This window comes from Phodopus roborovskii, unplaced genomic scaffold (assembly GCF_943737965.1).
Source record: "Phodopus roborovskii unplaced genomic scaffold, PHOROB, whole genome shotgun sequence".
Taxonomy (NCBI): Eukaryota; Metazoa; Chordata; class Mammalia; order Rodentia; family Cricetidae; genus Phodopus; species Phodopus roborovskii.
Window position 1 is genome coordinate 47,471,647 of NW_026126511.1, and position 23,125 is coordinate 47,494,771.

General features: G+C 47.1%; 1 protein-coding gene across 1 annotated transcript in view; it reads right to left on the bottom strand.

Annotated features, from left to right (window-relative positions):
* Window positions 1–10,001: 10,001 nt before the first annotated feature.
* The window catches only part of Scara5 (scavenger receptor class A member 5), a 92,073-nt gene continuing 78,949 nt past the window's right edge, over window positions 10,002–23,125 (bottom strand). Inside the window, exons 7-8 of the mRNA XM_051195501.1 lie at window positions 15,669–15,863; window positions 10,002–10,495 (exon numbers count right to left, since the gene is read on the bottom strand). Coding sequence (XP_051051458.1) covers window positions 10,359–10,495; window positions 15,669–15,863 — 332 coding nt within the window. The 3' untranslated portion in view covers window positions 10,002–10,358. The remainder of the gene's footprint in view (window positions 10,496–15,668; window positions 15,864–23,125) is intronic.

A 23,125-nucleotide genomic window follows, 5' to 3' on the forward strand; every position in this document is an offset into this window, starting at 1 on the left:
ATTATCTAATTGGGCTGTAACCAATTAAATTGTCTCTCGAAGTTCCATTTTCTATAAATGTCAGATTACGTTGTTGGTTGGAGTTCTCAGAATCTGCCCCGGTTTTGGAAGCAGTCTGACTCTTGAACCATTTTTGGCTTTTGCTTTTCCTTTTGCTTACTTTTGTTTGGTTTTCATTGTTCAAACTAATTTTGCTAAATGTAATTGGTCACAGGAATTTTCCTTTCAACATTCCATAATCTTTTTATTGTACCAACAACCTCCACTAATCATAATAAAATTTATGCTCTATAATCATGCCAAGGTGTAGTCACCCACTATTGAGAAGTTTCTTATGGAGAGACAGCATCTTTATTTTTGTCTTAAAAATCATCATCATCATTATTAGTGTGTGTGTGTGTGTGCATGCCAGTGTGCATTTGGAAATCAGAAGACAACTTGAGAGACCGTTCTTTCCTTCCACCTTAAGATCTGTATGGTTGAACTCGTCAGGTTTGGGAGGCAAGTGCTTTTACTGAGCTGTATGGCCAGCCCTCCACCTTTATCTGCTATCTTTTCCTCAACAGTGCTGGTCTTCAGCAGTAATGGAGAAGGTAGTTACTACCATTTCCAAAGACGATCCCATTGTGTCTGTGATTGGGAACTGCTTCCAGGTTTTGAAGGTGATATTCCAACAACAACAACAACAAAATGGTGACGTTTACTTGGAAAGCAAACCACATCCCTAGTTCCCACATTCCACATACTGTTCTTTTCTTTCTAGGGCAATCCTCTTTGTCCCCTTCATCTCCCTCCTTTTCTCAGATATTAAATCTGAGTCACAGACAACATGAGCTGCCATAACAAATCGATACAAACTAGTAGTTTATAAAGGATGGGAATTTATCTCTCATAGTTCTGGAAGCTAGGAAACACAACACCCGGGAATGGACAGATTTGATGTTCATGTTTGGTACAGTTCCACTTCTGGCTCAGAGAGCCATTCTTTTACTGCAGATGTGATAAAAGAGTGGGCCTCTTAGAGGGGGACATTAAATTGGGTACCAATCCCTGACCTAGCCACTGCCAAGAGCTCCAATTTCTATCATCCACTTGGGTGTTAAGATTTTAATGTATGCATTCAGAGGGCTCATAGATGTCTAAACTATTGCTCCAGCATTTATCAGGCTTTGATTTCAGAGCTCATGATATAGTAGGTGACTACTACCCTGTTCCTACTCTCATGGAATTGACTGTCTATTGCAGTCAATTGGACTGAGCAAACAAGAGTGATAACATGGAAGGAAAAGATGGGGTTACATGACAGCTAATAATAAAGAGACCCTAGTATGAGCCTCAGATGAGTGCCTGGTCCCTGAGCTTCAGAGGGTGTGAAATGGGTGTCTCATTTATTGCTGAGCCCTCAGTAATTTTCTTTGTTTTCCTAACATCCAGTTAAGACTCTATCTGAAATGAGAGACTTTGAAGTTTGGCATTACACTTAACACGCAGTGAATGTGTCTTCTTCATTCTAGCAGTTTCCCATTGATTGCTCTGTTTTGTAAATTGATCTCTGTGTGGAGATGGGGTAGTTGGGTGTTCTATATGCACACACAGTTGTCAGCTTCAGGACAGTGGAAGATGTCAATCACTGGGTCTGGTGCTCAGTTGGCAGCCAGTGTGTTCTAGCAACCCCCCTGTCTCTTCTCCCTAAGGTGCTGGGGTTATAAGCACACAAGGCCACACCCAGATGTTGACATGGGTGATGGAGATTTGAACTCATGTCTTTGTGCTTTTGCGGCATGTGCTTTTACCTACTGACCCATCTACAGAGCTTTCAGCAGCTCTGAAAATGTGAGCCCCTCACCTATACATGCTAAAGTCTGTTTCCTTTCCGGTCCTAGTAACGTTCCTTCCCTTGCCATGTATGCTAGGGTCTCTGGGCATGGGGAAAAAACCAGCAAGATGTCCTGATGCTTCTCTTTGTTTACTAACATGTTCACACTTGAAATGTTTGTGTTCACATCTGTGTATTCCATGCTGTTGACAGAGTTCTTAATGAGAACTCCCCACCTCTCCTGAGCACATTAAAAGCTTTGGCTGTACATAAACACTGAATTTTCTGTGTTTACTGACATAGTTGTATATGTTTCTTCTTGGCTATGTTAATGTCAAGAACTACAATTATGGATTTTTATTATATCAAACCAAGTTTGCATTTCTAGGAAATTGCAACTCAGCCTGATATATAATTCTTGATGCTTGGTGGGTTCTGTCTGCTAAAACGTTGTTTGTGGCTTCTGTATTTGCGTTGGTGAGTGAGACTGGCCTGGAATCTTTCTGCTTTCCTATGCCTTCGTCTTATTTTGTCATGAAAATGATTTAAGTTTCACAAAATGACCCGGGCGGGTGTTTTCCCCACTGCCAAGCTCTGTGAAGCTGCCTGGCCATGCTGTGTTCTGCAAGGGCTGGAGTTCACCCTGTCAGTCAGCGAGTGCTGCTTCCTGTATGGAAGGCCTCTCAACAGCAGGTTCTGTTCTCTTGGAACTGCACTACTCAGGTCTTTCTCTTGATTCTGTTTCCACATATGTCTTATTTTGTTTTGTTTTATTTTGTTTTGCAAGACAGGGTTTCTTCTGTGTAGCTTTGTAGACCGAGCTGGCTGTGAACTCACAGAGATCCACCTGCTCTGCCTCCAAGTGCTGGGATCGAAGCCACCACCTGGTTCCATATATGCCTTAAACTGTAATTGCACCTAGTTTCCCAAAATTGCATCGGCACAAACTCGGTTATGATTGTCTTTTGCACGTTCTCCTGCGTGGCTACATTCCAAATACTTTCATTTGTTTTAAAATGCATTCCTTTGGATTAGCCATTATTATTACTGGTTTGTGTGGTGTGAAGGACTGAACTCAGGTCTTGCATGCGCTACAGAAGCACTCTGTCACTGAGGTACATCCTGGTCCTTTGAGATAATTATTTCGAAACGGTCTTGCTAACTTACTCAGGTTAACCTTGAACTCACTATGTAGCCCAGACAGGCCTTGTGCTTTTGATCCTCCTGCCTCTGCCTCCTGACTAGCTGAGATTGCAGATGTATGTCACCACACCCGACTTATTTGTCATTTTAAAGCTCCATGACCAAAAGCAACTTAGGAAGGAAAGGGTTTCTTTGGCTCACACTTCCGCATCACAGGCCATTGTTGAAGGATCCAGGTAGGAACCCAGAGGTAGGCTCTGAACCAGAAGCCATGGGGGAACACTTTCATTGTGTTTTTATACAATGAGCTGCTGTGCTTCGCAAACAAGCACCTTTACATCACTGTGTGTTTGCTGTCAATGGATAGTATTCTCCTTGGGTGCTCAGGGTTGTACCGAAAGGTAATGACAAGAAGAGTTTCTTCCATCACAGGGACCTGATTTGTACACATGTGCTCTTTTCTCTTTTGCCTTTTTGCAAAGAATGCCAGGCAGGTCCTGTTAATGCCTGTTAATCATGGTAAATGGGCCTCACATGGTACATACTCCACTTGATCTTAGCCGAAAGGCTGAGAAGTGATACATGTGGTACATACTCAGTCAGCACATGATAAGTGAATACATAAACAAAGCGTGTAAGAACTGAGTTCACACCACTTCCCTATGGACAGAGCTTGAGTTTCTGCAAGGACAGAATGTTCTCATAGTGCCCATGAAAGTGACTGCTTGATCCACTGCAGAAGTATGAGGTCTGCCCTGAGGACCACAACCATGTCTTCAGGAATGGAGCCTGGTAGATGACAGACAACAGGTACTGCCTCTGTTCACAGAGAACACAGCTTGGGCAATACGAAATTGCCCCTGGTGAGGACTATACAGGACCAGAGAGGCAAGCGAGCTGAGGAAGGGGTCACTGAAGTGTTTACCAGCTCTTTGGGGCCACAACACAGCCTCCTTGGACATCTTCCTGGTGTAAACCAGTTTGTGTTTGTACTGAAATGGTTTCCTTGTTGCTCACCCATGGAGAACCTTGGGACTGACCTTTGAAGGGTGTCCAGAGGGGAGGGGCTGGGAAGGAGGGGCCATGAGAGAAAGCTACAGAAAGCTTGTTCAATCACCCCTTCCTATCAGATCTTTCCAGAGCTCAGCTTGCCAAATGGAGCTGTGTCTGAACAGATATGTTCCCTTATGATTGTCCTGGACCAGTACATAGCCACAGGGAAGACTTCTAGTTCTGGCCTTGAGAGATATTTACCAGAATCACCCACCTTCTGACATAATTGGAAAATTGCAAATTGCACAACTTTCTTGAAACCTATCATTTAAGTCATTGAACAACATGTAACACAAAGACTGTGATCCCCGAGACGAGGGGAGCAAGGGGGCAGCTCGACCTTGGCCTAGATTCTTTCTCTGCAGCATCAGGAGCAAGCTGAGTCTAACAGCTGTGTGGAGGTGAGGAATGGTGATTGGAGCTCAGAAGCTAAGGTTTGCAAAATTCATAGAGAAGGTTCCAGAAAGGTGGATGGGCACTCCTGTGAGGCCATGACAGTTCAACATTCATCAGCATAAGTGTGACGCTCATGTGGCTGGTACAACTTCTAGAGAAAGATCTATGATGAGAGCCCATACTACTGGCTCCTCTTGTACTTGTTCAAGGTCTACTCCGGGAGATTAAATGTTCTAGAAAGTTCCTTTACCTATTTTAGTTGGTGGAGAGGGGTGACTAACAAGGGGCTAACAGGCAAAACCCACTCTAACTCCACAAAGCCATAGGTGGAGGAAGAGATGGGCATGCAAAGTGTAGGTGTGGCATGTTCTACAGAAGGGTTCAGCTGCAGAGCTAGGTTACAATCAAACTGATTCACACTCTGGACCTGTTATGGAATGTTAGCATGACTTCTATTATTTTGTCATCAGAGTCACTGAAAAAACTTGGGGTAGGGGCTCCAAAAAATACATGCATGCTTGTCTACTGGAAGTGGCTGTGTTTAACTTCTGAGCAGTAGAGAGGACAACACAAGGTGGTGGGTGCTGCCTTCCTGCAGGGCCCTGATTTACACAGCCAGAATTACTCTGACATAAATAGAGGGCAGGCTAACTTTCAGGCCTTTGGAAAGAGGAGGAAAGGGTAGTTCCTTGATGGATTTCCAGAAACCTCTGTTGTGTTTTAGCACAGTGCAGTGGCCCACAGCAAACTCAGGGTGTGAGGACTTCCCGGAGCTGCTACCACGAGCATCTGGGCAGGATTATGTTGTGGAATATTACTTTAACTAGGCAAAGATGTGTTACTTTTATTTATGATGCAGACTATTATTTTAACTGTGTAAAGGTATGTTACATTTGTTTAATTATGCAAATGTGTTGCTGTTTCATCTTGACTGCCTAAGGCACATGATTGGTCTAATAAAAACCTGAATGGCCAATAGCTAGGCTGAAGAGGGATAGAGAATAAGCAGGAGGAGAAATCTAGATGAGAGAGAGGAAGAGAGAGAGGGAGAGGAAGAAAAAGAAAGGAGAAGAAGAGGGAGAAAGAGAGGAGATTCCCAGGGCCAACCAGGCAGCTACCAGCCAGCAGACACAGAGTAGAACATGCAGAAAGGTAAAAATCCCTGAGGCAAAATGTAGATGAAAAGAAACAGGTTAAACCATTACAGGTTTAAAGAGAAATCTTGCACTAGGGAAATGTCCAGAGACCTACAAGGATGACCCCAACTAACAATCTAAGCAATAGTGGAAAGGCTACATTAAATGCCCTTCCCTGATAATGAGATTGATGACTACCTTATATGCCATCCTAGAGCCTTCATCCAGTAGCTGATGGAAGAAGAAACAGACACACACAGCAAAACACTGAACCGAACTCCTGGAATACAGTTGCACAGAGGGAGAAGTGATGAGTAAAGGTGTCAAGACCAGGCTACAGAAACCCACAGAGGCAGCTGACCTGATCAAGGGGGAGCTCATGTACCCCAGACTGACAGCTGGGAAACCATTATAAGACAGACCCAGCCCCCCTGAACATGGGTGTTAGTTAGGAGGCCTGGGAAGTCTATGGTACCTCTGACAATGGATCCAGGATGTATCCCTAGTTCAGGAACAGACTTTGGGAGCCCATTCCCCATGGAGGAATACTCCCTTAGCCTGGAGACACTAGGCCCTACTCCAAGTGATGTGACAGACTTTGATGATCCCTCATGGAGGGCTTCATCCTCTTTAGGGAGTGGATGGGGAATGGGATAGGGGGTGGGGAGGGCAACGGAGGATGGGAAGGAGAGGGAACTGGGATTGATATGTAAAATAAGAAAAAAAATTAAAGAAAGAAAAGCTAGCAAGAAATGGCATAAGCTAAGGCTGAGAATTCAAAACTAATAATGTCTTCATGTCATGATTTGGGAGCTGATTGGTAGCCCAAAATAAAGCCTGCTACAGGACTGTGGTGCTCAGACCTTCCCTCACAGGCTGCTGTGGTTCTGTGCCTGGAACACCCCTACCCATCTTTAGATGATAGGGCCCAGGAACTGCACACTCAGTACCTAACTGGGCTGCATCCATTGGTATCCCAAAGGAAGCATGTTCCCAGGTGGAATTCTAGAGGTGGGAATTAAAGCGCAGATGTCCTTTGGTTGTGGTGGTTCGAATGAAAATGGCCCCCAATAGGCTCATAGGGAATGGCACTATTTCAAAAGATTGGGATGTGTTGCTTTGTTTGAGTACGGGTGGGTTTGTCTTGTTGGAGGACGTGTGTCACTGGGGGTGGGCTTTGGGGTTTCAAGAGCCCAAGTCAGACCCAATGCCTCTCTTTTCCTGCTGCCTGCCAATCCAGACGTGAAACTCTCAGGTATGGCTCCAGCACCATGTCCGCCTGCACACCGCCATGCTTCCCTTCGTGAGATAGTGGACTAAATCTCTGTACCGTAAGCCAGCTCCAATGAAATGCTTTTCTTTATAAGAGCTGCTATGATTTGTTGGGAAATTTAAGTACCTGTCCCTCACAGCTCTCTTCCTCCCCACCCAGCTGTAGAACTTCTATGCAAACAAGGTTGAGCAAACAAGGTTGTTTTCAAAACTTTCCGGTGGACAGTGCAGGTATGCCTTGACCCCAGGTGTGGGTGGTGCATGACTTCCTCCTATGCTCAGCCCATCTCCTGGCTTGGGTATATAAGCCCATTACTCTCTGTAATAAACAGTGGCAGCAGCTTCTTCTTAACTTCTCATGGTGGTCTGTTAAGTGTTTGAATCCCGACACCCTCTGCCAATCTTGGTCCCAGGCCGTGCAGACGCAACAGTGATTGTGGTGTCTCTTCACAGATATAGAACAGGGGCTATGACACCTTTCCTTTGTCAGGTACAAACACAAACACTTCCCTTTGGCTGAGACCAAGTAAAGTTCAAAACCACCCTGTCATGAATGGGCCCTGAGGGCTGTTCTGCTGCTTGGAACCTGTTTTCTTTGGCGACCACCAAATGGGGGTAAACACCATGGTTCTGCTGTGATTTGAGTGTGTCCTACACACATGCATGTGTTGGAACCTTGACTCCTCAATGTGGCAGTTTGGGGAGGTGTCTGGGTAACAGGGATGGAGTCCTCATGCATGGACAAGTGTCTTTCTTCCCAGAAACTCCCTTTTCACAGGACCAATTTAGTGATGGTGGTTCAGGTTTGTTCCAAAGCAAGCCTGTCCCCATGCTTGGTCTCGGTGGCACAGACCCATGTGTCATCTTCCTTTTGCCATGAGTTGAAGCAACATGAATCCCTTGCCAGATATGGCTGCCCAGTTTGGGGCTTTTAGTAGAGAGGTAAACCTCTTGTTTTTATAAATATACCTTATCTCAGATACTCTGTTACAGCAACAGAAAACAGACTAGGTATTCTATCAGTCTAGACGTGTGTGTTGAATGTCTTCTGGAAGCATGGAGGAGTCTTTTAATGTACAACCATGCTGACAACCCTCCATGGAAAATAATCAGATCGCCTTCTCCACACTCCCTGGCTTTTCATGAAAAAGAATAAGATGGACCACTGTGGTGGCTATTCCTAGTTGTCAGCTTGACCATATCTGGAATGAACTATAATCCAGAAATGGAGGGTACACTTGTGATACAGATCTTGAGGCAGGAAGACAACATGCCTTTGATCCAGATCTGGAGGCTGGATGACACATGCCTTTAATCCAGACCTTGAAACTGGAAGGCACACCATTAATCTGGGTCACACCTTCTGTTGGAATACTATATTGGGACAATGGTAGAAGGAAGGGTGTTCTTCACCTGCTTGTCCTCACCTCTGTCAGAACATTTATTTCCTTCTTTGGAATCCCAGCAGACAAGCTGAGACATCCAGCCTTGTAGGACTGAACAGCTACTAGATTCTTGGACTTTCCATTCATTAGTAACCATAGTTGGGCTGCAGCCTGTAAGTCATTCCAATAAATTCCTATCTATCTATCTATCTATCTATCTATCTATCTATCTATCATCTATCTATCTATCTATCGAGAGAGAAAGAGGGAGATTCATTCTGTAATTTCTTTGACTCTAGAGAACCCAGACTAATACAACATCTTTTCCAAATGTTTGCTTTATTGAAATTCATTCTTACAAAAGGTCTGAAGTATTTTAGGCCTAGTTTCCATTAGTCCCTGAAATACAGTCCACGGTCATTTCCATGTCCTCATAGGTAGGTCTGTAAACTAGTCGACTTTTTTATGTTTAAAATACTTTTCAACATCGTTTTTATAGATATAAAACCAAACTTGTGTTTCCCCCATGTAAGGACTAAGGAAGTTACCAGAGTCATCACCATTGGGTAACAGCGTTCTTTCCCAGAATTATCAACATGATGTTTACATACTCTTAAAATATCTTTTTTTGAAAAATAACAACCTTTACCATATCTTTTAAAACATAACCATTGTGATGTGCTGAGCTATGTAATAGAGGGCACTACGCTTATACAGGTATACATACATTGGCTCTGGAAGAAGATGCATGAGTACATGCATGTTATGTAAACATAACAGTTGGTCAGATCATGAGAACAGTAGTGAGTAACACATATTGCAAGCAAGAATGATCAAAACCACATATTGGTATAGTAGCCAGCCAGGATCTTTGGGGGGAAACTACACCTGGAGGTACCTGGGTCTTCCTCACCCTAAGCAAGATAATGCTCATCTCATAGGCCATGTGCTTGTGTTTGTAACTCTACTGTAGCCAGACAGGTCTGCCTTCAATTGCTATACTGTAGCTCCCCCAATTCTACAACACTTGTACCATCTAGTTCAGCCTCCTCGTGTTAACAGCAGAACATGTGGGGTGCAGCTCACAGGTTTGAAGTCGCCCAAGGCAACTCATTGCCCAGGGAAGGTGATAGGGAATTCATACTTCTACCCTTGGGGGACTTATCAAGTCTATTTTCTTCTGACCACAGGATTATATTTAAAGAGGTCTGGATGGTACAACGTCACCAACTGTCCTGAGACACAGCCTCTGATGACTGATGACCTCAGGTTAATGTGGATAGCTCCCATGACACCCTCCAAATCAGCCTTCCCGTGTGGAAGTTTGACTTAGAAACCCATCCTGTCTGATCTACACATGTACTTGCTATATACACCAACTTTCATGGAGGAGCCTGGTCTCAGTCTTGGTCATTCTTGGTCTTCTAACTTGGAAGCCAGATGAATTGGCCAGGTAAGCACTACCTGGAGGCAGGGTTCTGCCCTGATTGACAAGCCCGGTATTAACACAGCAAAGTGGTTAAGTGACTTCAGCACCCAAGAGACTTTGGAGCACAGCACAATAGTTATTCCCCTCTCTTCCCAGCTCCAGCCAGGTTTCTTGGGGTAACTGGCATTTTCTTATGTCTCCTATATCTGGCTTCTTCTCTGCCCCTTCCTCAAACTAACATAGTGTGGAGAGGCAGAGGAAAAGATGGGAAACAGAGTCATTATGAGTTTCTGCTTGCTGGAGAGATGGATAGTGAAACTCTGGAATTTAGGACTTATCTGCAAATCGAGTGACTCATAATACCTCCCAACCACCTCCATAGCTGCTCTTGCCTATGACATCATATCAGCATCCAGCTGTAACCAAGAGACTGCCTGTAACATAGATGTGTAGGCCTTGTGGAGAGTCTTCAGATAGTTGAGCATACAGGTGGTTCAGCTGGTGGAAAGGAAAGACAGAACGTAGGTCCCACTGAGCACTTTGGAGTTGTCTGGAAGGAGAGTGACAGCAGGTCACCTTGCATCCAGAGTAGGGTCAATTGGCAGCAGGGTTGGGGGTGGTGTTGGACTGGTCATGAGCCATGGTTAGGTAGCTCCAAGCAATCCTCCTACCCCAGAGACACAGGAATGTGGTCATGGCACTGCCCTGGCTTTGGGCTGCGCCTACTTTCAGAATGCAGTACAAGTCACTCCAGCATCCTCAGCATGCCCACAGTTTGTCACTCCCCATTTGGCGAATTGGCAGTGGAAGATGGAAAGCTCAGTTCCCTTGCAGTTCACATCATCCATCCAAATCCGCCCGGTGCCTGTGAAGAGAGACACACACACTTCTTAGCAGTGATTTGGGAAGTAGAAAGAAGGAAAACAGGGAATGTGCCTGTAAATGACATGACCATGGCCTGGCTGTCCCTGCAGGCACTTCCCCTCTCTGCTCTCCGGAGAATGTATCTACCTATATAATAGGCTTAGCTTCCTATAGGTAGAGTAACACTAAGAGATGATATTAGTGTTTGCATCTCTATGAATCAGGCTTAGCTTCCTATAGGTAGAGTAACACTAAGAGATGATATTAGTGTTTGCATCTCTATGAATCAGGCCTCTTACAGACATGAGCCTCTGAAGTCCTTACTATTATACTGTGGGGTAGATAGTAAGAAACGAATTCTGTAAGTGCAAAAACTTAGGCTCAGAGAGCAAATGGTACCGGATTACACAGCTTATAACTGGCAGAGTCTAATTTCCAACCAAAATCTTGCTACCCACCCTCTTATCCCCAGGCTCACATTTAATGACTGACTTGTCCTGACACTGAGCTACACTATCTGGATACAAGGCCTTATCAGAAGGGTAATGTCAGGCAGCTGGACTTCTGGATTATCCAGTGACCTAGAACTGAATTTGTTAGCATCATCATTGCTTCATGGTCTCATTCTGTGAGCCCAAGACCATAATTCCAGGAAGATAAAGAATCCCCAAATATGACATTGTGGTCAGACATCCTCAACCCATTAGATCATTAGGTTAAGTCCCTTAAACACAGTCCCTAAGACTTGCAGCTAGCCTTGTCCAGCCAGCTGTAATGGGTCAGTGTGCTGGTCTGAAGGTGACCACATATGCAGAACCTGAAGCTTTAATGGGCTGTCACAGAAGAGCATCAGACCACTGAATGGTGTGAACTTGGCGTTGATATTGTTCTATGAATAATAAGTTAGGGCACCTGGGATAACCTTCCAGAGCAAATAGAGGACTTTCCTAGAAGTCTATGGAGGAGAATGAAGCAGGGTGTGCCATTACCCTGCACTCCTACTGAAGAGCTGGGCAGCAGGGGACTGGGAGTTGCTGGTGGGCTCTTTATGTTGATGGCTATGCCCAGCTCTGGATGCTGGTAGCCTTCTAGAAGGATGACTAACTTCATGACCCCCATGGAAGTAGTAATTCTGCTACCCAAAGTGGGGCCTTGGACTGCCAGTGCTTACATCACCAGAGCTTGGAAGATATGTAGAGCCACAGGTCCCGCCCTATCCTGCTAGGGCAGAACCTGCATTTTAACAGAGGCTGAACTCTGTTACTTCATAAGCCTTGACGACAGTAGCAAAAGGCGGTGTCATGCAGCATGCCTCAACCCAGGGCTCAGCACCATGGCAAGGATGCATTTCATGGTGGGAAGAGTATTTCAGCATGTGACTTTTCCTATGAGCGCTGGTAAGTCCTGGGCAAAACTGGCCTGCTGGTCACCCCAGCACCCTTACTTGTTAGGTCTATGATGTGTAGTTTGACGCTGAAGCGCCTCCCTCCCTCCCAGGGTCATATTTTAAGCACCTGCTTCCTTTTCCTGTAGAATCTTTAAGGGGTGGGGGCTATTTAGCAAAAGGAAGTAGATCACTAAAGCTTTGAGAGTTATATACACCCCCTGGTTCCAGCCTGATTTCTGTTGTCCAGAATGGAAGGGGGACCATTTCCCACTATCACTAGCAGCGGCTGTCATCATTCCTTCCGTACATGGAAGGGCTGCAACTCTCGGAAACCATGTGCTAAAACAATTCTTTCCTTCCTTGAGTTGGTTATGTATGGCATTTTAGTCACAATAATTAAAAAACAAAACAATAAACACAACAGAGGAGCATAAAGCACAAAGTTGAGGGTTTTAACTGAGGTTCCTGTATTGCTGGCTGTCATCCCATATTAGTCAGCAAGATGTTTCTGTATTGGAAAGGGCTTTGGTATCCATGGAAGCCGATAGGAGAGGTAGCTCAGGGATTAGGCTCATAACTGCCCTCTACACTGTATCCTTCCCGACAGCCAGACGATCCCTCTCTTTTTAGTGGAATCATTGAGACTGTGAAAACCTTCAGCTCTGTCATTCATTCTAGATTGGCCCCTGACATCCCTTTACAAAGAGGCTCAAGGGACTATCTAAGCCACAGTGCTATTGACTAAACCAACTGTATGAATTAAGCTTCTTAGACATGTTCCATGGAGAGTCTTCATGTCCTCTATCACAGGGTTGCCATGCAGTGAATCAGGAACAGAACAAGGAGTAGAGGCCTCCTTTTGCCATCTGCTTGGGCCCTGTCTTCACCAGAGCCTCTCTCTGGCTCTTACACAATAAAGCTCTTTGAGGCACAGCAATAACTCGAAGATTAAATGTCTCTTGGAAAACACATCACTTCACAAATTACCCAGGAAAAGGCGGCAGGCCCAAGAGCTCTGTGGGATTAGTCACACCCAAAGCAAATAAAGGGACCTAACAAATAAAGAACAGGCCCATGGCTGCCCATCTCAAATGCATTTGCAGGATGTGGACACTGGAAGCCCAGGTCCATACACTCGAAGCAGGGTCATCTCAGGAGCAAACCCCAAACTGCAGCTCTAACAAGCATGTGGGGCAGTGCTAAGAAGCAGCAAACATCTGTGCCCCTCACCCCATATCACAGGAGCCAGCTCTGAAGATTCCAGGTACTCATTGTCACCTGGCCTTAGAGCTGTCCTCTGGCTACACAAGGTGAGGCCCCAGGACTAGCCTGGGAACTTGTTAGGACTTCATCTTTCCCTGGGTCATCCAGGGATCTATGTAGGTCTGAGGAACCCTTCTCAGGCTAGGTCCACTCCAAGGCTGTTTCTCTTGAGGTTCACAATAAAGGGTCAAAGGGCTCAGCACAATGCAACAGGTGCTCTTTTACCATGGGGTGAGATTGAGACTACAGCCCGGGGTTGTCTCAGAGCACTAGGTTGAAGGTGACCATTCCTCATCAAACCAATAGTCCGAGGACCTGCTCTCCACTCAGCACTCTTCTGTGTTTTAGAACACACCAGTGACAGCACAGGGGGCAGAGACATGGGGAGTGTGCCCCAGGAGCTAATGTGTGTGTTCATCATGAGCTGAGGTGCCGGAGGGCTTGGAAAGTTCCTTCCAGGAGACAGAACTGAGCTGACTTTTAGAGCTGAGGGGGAAAGCTGACATGCAGAGACAGGCTGACAGGAAACAGCAGCTTGGGGTCTCTGAGAAACACAGTAGACACCTGTGATAGAAGCACCCGGTGGAGGGTGGTAGGGGGTGGCGTAAGAAGGGCTTTGGTCGGGACTTGGTGGTTGGTAGTGGTGCATACTTGAAATCCCTTCAGCTGCGGGAGCTGAAGCAGGATTGCTTGTTAGAGAGGATCCTGAGATGTATAGTGAGCCCAAGGTCAGCCTGAGCGATCCATATAGTGAGACTCTGTCTCAAAAATCAGTGGAGGAGGAGTTAAAAAGAAGCTTTGTTGCTGAACCAAGGGAAGCTAATTTGATCCCAAGAGCAATAAGGGCCCACTGAAAATTCAGGAATATGTTAACACACGCACTCACTCATCTTAGGCAGATTGCTGGCAGCTAGAAAAGGCAAGCTCAGGAACTAACCTGTAAGTTGTGGTGAGACTGTCCAAGTGACAGCAGCTCATAAAAGCTCAGAGCTACTATCAGGCCCCTTGGAATGACAGCCATCTTCACTCAATAGAATAGTAGACAGAGATGAACAATGATGCATGCACCATGCTGACAGCTTTGTGCACACATCATCTAACATCAGCAACCTGTCCTTAGAAGAGAAATTGCTGGCGCTCAGAGAGGTTAGGAAATGTGCTCAAGGATGTCATCGCATTTAAGCCCAGGATTCTGACTCCAGAGTTTCCATCCTAACCACTCCTCTGCTCTGATGAATACTGTTGAAGGTGAGGCAGTGAGGAGGAGGCAGATTTAAAAGATCCCGGAAGGGTGGACACTGGTAGAATCTGTAAGACTTGGGGATGGGACCCATAAGGAATCAGTGATAGGGCCAAAGCCCCCAGGGTCTGGTTTACATGAAGTCTAACAGAAAATGGTGCTGTGGGCCTGACAGAGGTAAAGGAGTTGACAGGAAGAAAGTGTGGTCCGTTTGATAGGTGTATGAAGTATCTGAGTGGAGCTGTCTGGGAAATAACTGGACACCGAGGGGTCTGAGGCTCAGGGGCACATTCTAGGACAGAGAGAAGACCCCAATGATGAGTAAAGCCCCAGGTGTATAGATGAGCTCCATGGACAGCCTGCAGAGTGCAAGAAGGGATGAGGGAGAAGGAGGGGGAAGAGGAAGAAGAGAAGGAGGAGGAAGAGGAAAAAGAGTAGGAGGAGGAAGAGGTGGAGGAGGAGGGAGAAGAGAAGGAGCAGGAGGAGGAGGAAAGTAGAGTGGTCCTGATGTGGGAGTGTTGAACTGGTGCTTGCTCATCAGGTGATCCCAAGAGCCAATATGTGCCTGGGCTCTATAGATGACCTGCAGAGCAAGAACTTCAGCAGCTTATCACAGAATGAAAAGCTAGGTGGTTGTGAGGAGTGGGGGACCTTCAAGGACAATCCATTTAGCAGAGGACAAGTCACCCACCTACTCTCCTCATGCAACACTACAAGTCCTTGTAACTACTTTAGCTCAGAGGAATGGAAAACTTCAGCCTTGGGCAAGATGGTGAGCTTGCCTGGCACCTTACTAGTTCCACTCACAGGTCACCAGACACACCCAGCAGCTGTGTGTGATACAATCAACCCAAATCCTAGTCCCCTGCATACTGTTCATGACAGTTGAGTGGCAGCATCTTAGACCTCAGGGGCCCAGGCTGGAAAGCATCCCAGAATCTGTAGGCTTCTTTCCCAGACAAGCACACTGAGACACAGAGTACAGAGAGGCCAGACCCAAGTGCACACAGCTGAGGAACAAGATGCACAGAACTAAACAGGCAAGAGATCTGACCCACGCACTGGAAACTATCATTTTGGGTTCAAGTCTACCCAGGTTTCTGTCTGTTCAAGGTCTATAGGAAGGAAGTGTTTATAAGTATGAGGTATGTACTGAGAACAGGAGTGAGGGATAGTTGGCTAGATTACATGAAGGTTACATGGGCTTTGAGGGAAAAGGCTTGTCCTAGAATCTATGGCTTTCTTCCATATCATCCCATCTGTACCGTACCTTACTATCCTTACCTTGCCCAAAGCGAGCTGTCCGGTACACCTCCTCAACACCATGGAAGCCCAGCATGCGGCACACGACGGTCCCATCCTTCCTGTCCCAGCCATCATCACACACTGTGCCCCAGCGACGATCATGGTACACTTCCACTCGGCCCTCATGTGGCCCAGAGCCATTCACCAGGCGAATCATTGTGAAATCCACGCCATCTGCAAGGAGAATTACCTTTATTACGGGTGTCTCTGGATACCCCAGGACGCCACCCAGGCCTTGTCAATGACCCTCCTTCCATACAGAGAAGAGGGAGCTAAGGCTAAAGCCATGAGGTATGAGGTCACAGGGTCATTCCTGGTTTTTGGTTTTTTGGGGTTTTTTTGCTTGTTTGTTTGTTTAGTTGGTTGGTTGGTTTGTTTTGCCTCGTTTGGAGACAGGGTCCCATGGAGCCCAGCTGACCCTCCCAAATGCTTGGATTATGGCTGTATGCCACCATGCCCAGCTTTAGTCTTAGTCTTTGTCATCTTTCCTCTTACCTACTGATTTCTAAAAAAGAGTTTAAGTTCTTAGCAAAATTGACTAGACAACTCTCTTCGCATATTATGTGAGTTTCATTTCACTGGACCAGGCAATTTCCATTCATTTTGTGGATCAGGCAACTAGACACCCCTGACAGTTACTGAAAACACAGCTCCTGCCAGCACTAAGGGGAAAATGGGGATGGGGACACAGTGGGAGAACTCTGAAGAGGAAACTGGAGGGAAGGTGGAACCCAGAAGCTATGTGTGACCAGGGATACTCCCTGGGGACATGAAGCGGGAAACCGGGGACACCTCCTGCCTGAGGCTTGGCTTCAGGTTGGCTATAGGTTTCCCGAGACCTGCCTTGCCTCTGTCAACATCACATCACTTGAGAGTGTGATTTGTGCTGTGCAGTGAGGCTGGGAACAGAAGCCCATGGGAGGTTAGAGCAGGCGGGAGGAGGCTACCGGTTCCAGAGTAAGCCAGGCAGCGTTGAGGGTCAGGTGAGAGCAGCAGAAAGAGCTAGAATGTGACAAAAGCCTAGGAAACCCAGGTGTCATGGCACACATCTGTACTCCCAGCACTTGAGAGGCTGAAGTTGGAGTAGCATTAGTTCCTAGGCCAGCCTGGGCTGCATGGTAAGACCCTGTCTTCATATATGTGTAGATGGGGATAGAAGACAGGAGTAGAGGGTGCGGAAGGCATCATCTTAGAAGTGTAGACAAGGAAGGAGGTGGGGAGGAGGTGAGGTGCCACCTTGACTGATGAACAAGAGAAACACATACGTTGAGGTTTTCCTGGTTAAGGTACAGACTGCCCCAATTCGGGGACTCTGTTCCAGATGCAGTTCCCTCAACAGTCCTTGGCCTCCTGGGCTCTGCAAAGGGACATGGATGCTACAGAGTAGGAATACCTTTCGCAGGCCTGAGGGTGAGGGTACTTCCATCAACTTATCTGGGGAGTCACCAAGCCTTTCACCAAGAATCTGTCTCTAGCCCAAGTAGAGTGTCGTGTCTCACTTAGAAATTTAAGTTTTCTGTGAATAGAGGATTTCAACCCGGCTTCTTCCCAGCAGTTTCTCAGGTAGAGTTTTCTTATTAAACAATTACCATTATCCAGAAATGCTCCGGCCCCATCTTTAATATGTCAGCCTCCACTTAACCAGATCCAGTGCCTGAGAGGCAGCCTCAGCCTGTGTAATGGTTTGAATGCGGAATATTCCTGCAGGCTACTGTGGTAGCCTGGTAGTCCTCTTTGAAAAGTTTTGAACTCTTAGGAGGTAGAGCCTCTGGAGGAAGTGGGAAACAAGACTGGCCCAATGACCTGTTTTCTCTCTGCTTCCTGATGTCTATGACCAGCTTGCTTCGCTCTCCTGCCCCTCTGCATTCCCCACCATGGCTTCCCTGCCATGCCCCAGTTGCTTAAGCAATTGTTCCTCATCTGAAACATGGCAGACATTATCCCAATTTAACAGTTTGTCCCCAGCCTGCAGCTCAGAGATCTTGGGCAGAGCTTTCCCTTTGTAGCCTCCACCCTCCCAAACTTAGCTGAGATGCTCACAGGCTGGATCTCAGTTCTTCTCCTTTCTGTTCTGGGGTTGGGGATTGTGGGCCCCACAGTGTGTGTGGGTGGAGGTCTTCCCTTTTATATTGCGAAGGCTGCAGTCACCCCAAGGCTTAGCCCAGAAGCACTGGTTGGAAGAAACTGGGAAAGTGACCAGGGCAGGCAATTGGTCCCTTGCAGCCACAGGCTGCAGTACAACAGGCTCATTGTTTGACCTACAAGTTGTCTGGGGTGGCAGTGATTCTGACCTCTGTTTATGGCTTTCTACTTTGCTACCCCAGCTCCTAGAAACTGCCTCCTGTTCCTAGACCTGCTGAATTACCTTGCCTATTACTCAGGCTACTACTGGTGCCAACCCTATAGTCCTTCCCATGCTCCTGAAGAAAGCCCCAGATCTGCCTCCCAAGTAAAAACAGAAAGGGACACAGGTGGAGTCAGGCCATGGAGAAACGAGTGGGTCTGGACTGTGAAGTTCTGCATTTCTCGAGGCTTGGGGCAGCTTAGCTGTGGGCTGTGGATGTCCTGTCACGTAGCACATGGAGCTATTTTAGTTAATGGTGATGCAATCGTTGGGCTTTTCCAATCATCACAAATGACAGAAAAGCATGGGATTTGCCAGCTGGTCAAGACTTTGAGGTAGCATAAAGCCTTCACGTGACACACAAAGGACCAGAGGCCTGGAGAGGTGATGTGACTCATCCAAGCCATTCCTGTGAGTCGGAGAGCTGGGGTCTGCACTGGGTACTTAACCTAGGGCCAGTGCCATGCTCTCTCTTCTCTCTCAGAGTCACCCACTCTTCCTGAGATCTGAGCAGGGCCTGCTAATCCACCTTACAATGATGACAGAACAGAAACTTGGGAAAGTTACTTTAATTACCCTGGGGCTATCACATGTTGCTAGAAATTCAGAGAAACACACCAGCTCCCCCTGAGTCTTATGAGTGAACTGTGATGACTGCAACACCCTTTCGGGGCACAGGTTTGCTGAGTAATGTGGAAGTGAATGTGTTGCTACATTAGGCAGGGGAAGGACACACCAGCCCCAGCACTGGAAGAAAGCCTGGTGAGTCGGTCCCTGCCCTGTGCATTACTTATTCATTTCTTATAATAGGTCAGTATATGTATTTCCAATTGCTCACTTAGTTCTCTATCCTGATGCACCTCTGGAACTCCCAAGCACATTCCAAAGGACTGTGGAAACAAAAGCATGGTCTTCCATCCTGAGTCACTCAGGCAAACCAAATGACGTGAAGGAGAGGACCTCAGGGTGCCCCATGCCCATGCAGAGATGAGGAAACAGATTGAGCTGTTTCTGGGAGGCCAGGCCTCCCTCTTCCCAGAGTCCCTCTTTCCTTCACTTCCAGTGCTGGGTCATCCCACCAAGGGAAGCTGGTGTCAGTTAAGTCTGGAGACCCAAGGCTGGGGTTGGCATTCCTTAGACCAGAGGGTTGAGATTGCTCTAGGAAGCTCTCCTTCTCAGGCTACATGTGTTTGCACTATTCCCCTTGCAATGACAGCCCTGGATGCTCAGTGTTGGTCCAGGCTAGCTTTGAGTACTAAACAGTTTTTGATGGGCAGGGCTGCATGGGTGGACACAAGCCTTCATGAGTGAGAAGGACCAGAAAGCCCATCTGAGCACCTCAAGACTCCTGTCCTTCTCTTGTACCCATCTTAACTTTCAGGGCCCAGCCAGCTAGAGACAGGGACACAGGTGTATGATCCCATCATTTTTGGTGTGAGGCCATCCTAGGTCAGCCCTGCTAAGCATGGTCATTGTGCATCTGAGGCAGCAGTCCAGGTAGGGAGGAGGGGAGCGTGTCTGGGCAGGGCCCATCAAGACATGTAGCTAGTGACCTTTTGGATCTGACACATGAGACCATCTCCCTCACTCCTTCACTGCCACCGTCATTTCCCAGCCTGATGAAAGGTTCAGTGGCAAAAAGTCTCTTCTTGGTGAAAGCCAAGCTAGGCCCCTTTGAACCCTTCTCCTAACTAGACTTCAAACTTGGCCTAAACGGACTTCAAGAAGACATAGATATCATTTCCAACAACTCTAAGCCAATACCTCAGAATCACCACAACCCAGCTTAAAGGTGCTGTCAGAGCCAACAGTAAGTTCCTGAAGCAGGCTCAAGGTCTCCCAAGGGAGCACTAATAGCAAGACTGTAGTTGCTGAAGAAGCAAGAGATACAGGCATCACCAGTAAGTCAAGACCACATGGAGACACACAGATTGATAGAAATGGGTTAATAATTAAGAGAGAGCTAGCCAGTAAGAAGCCTGAGCCATTGGCCAAACAGTTTATAATTAATATAAGCCACTATGTGTTTATTGGGGACTAAACAGCTATGGGACTGGCCGGACAGAAACTTCCATCTACATGTGGTCCCCAATGGACAGAAACTTTCATCTACATAAGACCTCTATCCCCAGCACCTGTCCAACAAGAGTAGCCTACTTTGATTACCATCAGTTACCAAGCCCATAGGGACTGTCCCAGCACTACCCCCTTCCTTCTTTTTGTAACTGCACATTCCTGGCCTCGCCAAACCCTTCCCCTCCTTCTTGGCCCCTCCATCCTTTAACACATGTCACTTCTGTTCACATCAAAAGAGAATTCACTTTGTGCAGAATTCTTTTCCCTGTGGCAATAGTTACTGCTCTTTGAATCTGTTCGGTATCCTGTCACCAGTGCCGATTTGACTTTGCCAAGTAATGTGGTAAGGCTGTGACATTTGATAAATTGATCAAGGAGTGTGCTGAGCCCACTTCCTTACATGTGGGAAAGGCCCAGAGGACTGTTTTAGCTCAGAACATCTGTCCCAAATCCCAGAGTCACTCAGAATCTCTCAAGAATATGGGGTGGGAACTGTGGAGAGGGGGAATTGGAGGCAGGGGCAAAAGAGCTGAGAGTAAGGGGTTGGTGTCCCTAGGCCATGTCTGAGATGAGACATTAGACAAGCTGACCCCTTACTTATGGCAGTGGGCCGGGAGCTGCCTTGGTTCCAAATAACCCCTTCATTGGCTTGCCAATACGATGGGCCTTTCTCCAGGCCCCATTACCTAAAGTGACTCAAATGACTCCCAGAAACAGCCGAAGAGAGCAGAACATGGGTCAATGGCACACCCGTCTCAGGGCTGGCTGCTAACCTGCCTCTGAGGGCCCTCGCTGTGCTAGAGGTTCGCAGTGTCTAGCAGTCTCCTCCTGTGGCCCTGATGAGTAGAAGTGGGCTGCCTCTGCCCTCGAGGACTGGGTTAGAGTGTTGGTGCCACTGAGCAGTGCCACCTCTGGGCACATGGGGAGAACGGTGGCAGTGAGAGCAATTGTGTCAAAGACTTAGAACACCCAGCGTGGTGAACTTCAGCAGGCCACCTAGCAGCACTCAACTGGTCTCTGGCATCTCCACACACCACTGAGGAGGGCTTGAACAGCAGGGCCCCCAGCAGAGATGGCAGGATTGGTCTCCTCTGCATTTCCTCCACACTCCCCAGTTTCTGGCTCCTTTGCCTGCTACGGGGGAGGGAGTGGGGGTGCAGAAGCCTGGCTCCTGCTGTCAGCAACTCCCGGCACACTAATGCAAACTGGATGTGATTTGTTAAGCAAGGCAGTTCCAGAATGATGAGGGAATTCCACACCACGGCCCAGACCTTTCTTGGGCGCCTAACGCTGTCCTTATAAATCTAATGTGGGGATTCTTCTCTCAAAGCAAGCATTGCTTTGCTCTTGTTATCTTGTAACTACACATCTAGGAGAAGAAGCAGGATCCTGGAGGAGGAGTCTGGATCCGCGTCATGATTCCCTGAGCACCAGGTGGGAAGTGCTCGGTCTTGGGCCCCTCCCCAGACTCCAGACTCTAATCTCTGATCTCTCCAAGGGTCTGACAGCTGCTCATCCTACCCCTGGGCATGGGAAGGAAGGCACAGTATCTCCTGGGAATTCACCCCAGGACTTTCAAACTGGCATCTGGTTTCATTTCTAGGGCACTGGCATCTCTGGCAGTCCCTGGTATTTCTTCATCCTTTACCTCGTTAGCATGCCCTGTTTGGGGTTTTGTGGCTTTTACTGGGGGGTAAACTGTGAAATATCTTTCTACTCTCAGTGCAACTGAGCCAGATGCTCCATCCCTCTGCCCTGGGCAGTTCTGGGAGGCTCACATAAGTGGTCCTGTAGCTGCCATCTCTCAGAGCTGGTTTCCAGGCTGAAGTAGCCTTGGAACTCCCAGCATGCCTTGGTCAAGAATGGCTCAGAGCTGTCCCCACACCCAACCACATCAAAGCCCAGTCCTGGGCTTATCATAGGGGAGGTTTCAAGTGAAGTAGGAACAGTGCAAGGAATGGAAGCCTGTCTTTTGATTTCCCTGAATGCCGGGAGCTATGCAAAGTGCTCTATACTGTGCCCCGCTGTTGTCCACAAGAGCTCCATGAGTTAGTCGGCATAGCTTCTCTCATGCAATAGAAAAAATGGGTCCAGAAGTGTCAGTTGATTTGCCTGAGGTCACACATCTGCTACGGGGTGCTCAGAGCCATAACCTGTCCTTCGACAAACAGAGAGAGTCTCAGACTGAACACTGGTGGCTGCTGTCTAACAGCATCCCTCTCCAAATGTAAGGTGCTTTTCTCTCTGTTTAAGGGTTCTACTGGGTCTTTGGCACTTACTGGCCTGGGCTACAACATCTTTGTCTCTGATTTAAAGCCCTGTCTGACTGCTCACAGGAATCAGCCAGGGAGATTCGGAAGCCTCTAATACAAGGACAATTTTGAACAGTCTTGTATTTGGAATACTTTGAAGGAAGTCTTCATGCACAGCCACAGCAGTATTAAGGCAAGCCAGATGTAGGTAGCATCAGTTGAGCTATAGGCTCAATACCTGTCTAGCCTTGTAACACACAAGGAGGCCACCTCTGGGAAGTTGTCCGATGAGTGTTTCCTGTCTTTGGGAATTATTACACTGCAGTTGCCTCTCCTGGATGATCCCTGTGCACTCCATCCTCCACTATGTTATGAGAAGATGATGGCCATTCAACATCCTGGTGTAGCAGTTAAGTAGGTATGGAGAATGTCATTAAGACTAACTTATAGGGCTACAGAGATGGTTTGGCGCTTAAGAGCGCAGGCTTCTGCTGCTCTTTCAGAGGGCCGGAACTTGGTTTCCAGTGCTTGTTGGACAGTGCACAGCTGGTTGTAACCCCAGCTCCAGGGAATCTGACACCTTTTTCTGGCTTCTGTGGGCACTGCACATACATGCACACGCATGTGCACATACACCCATACACTCGTGCAAAAATAAATAATAAACCATATCTTTACAAAAAAAGATTAATATAAGAAAAAGCAATTGGCAGGACTAGAAAACAAAACAGAAAGTCCCATCTGAGAAGTCAGTGCCATGTAAA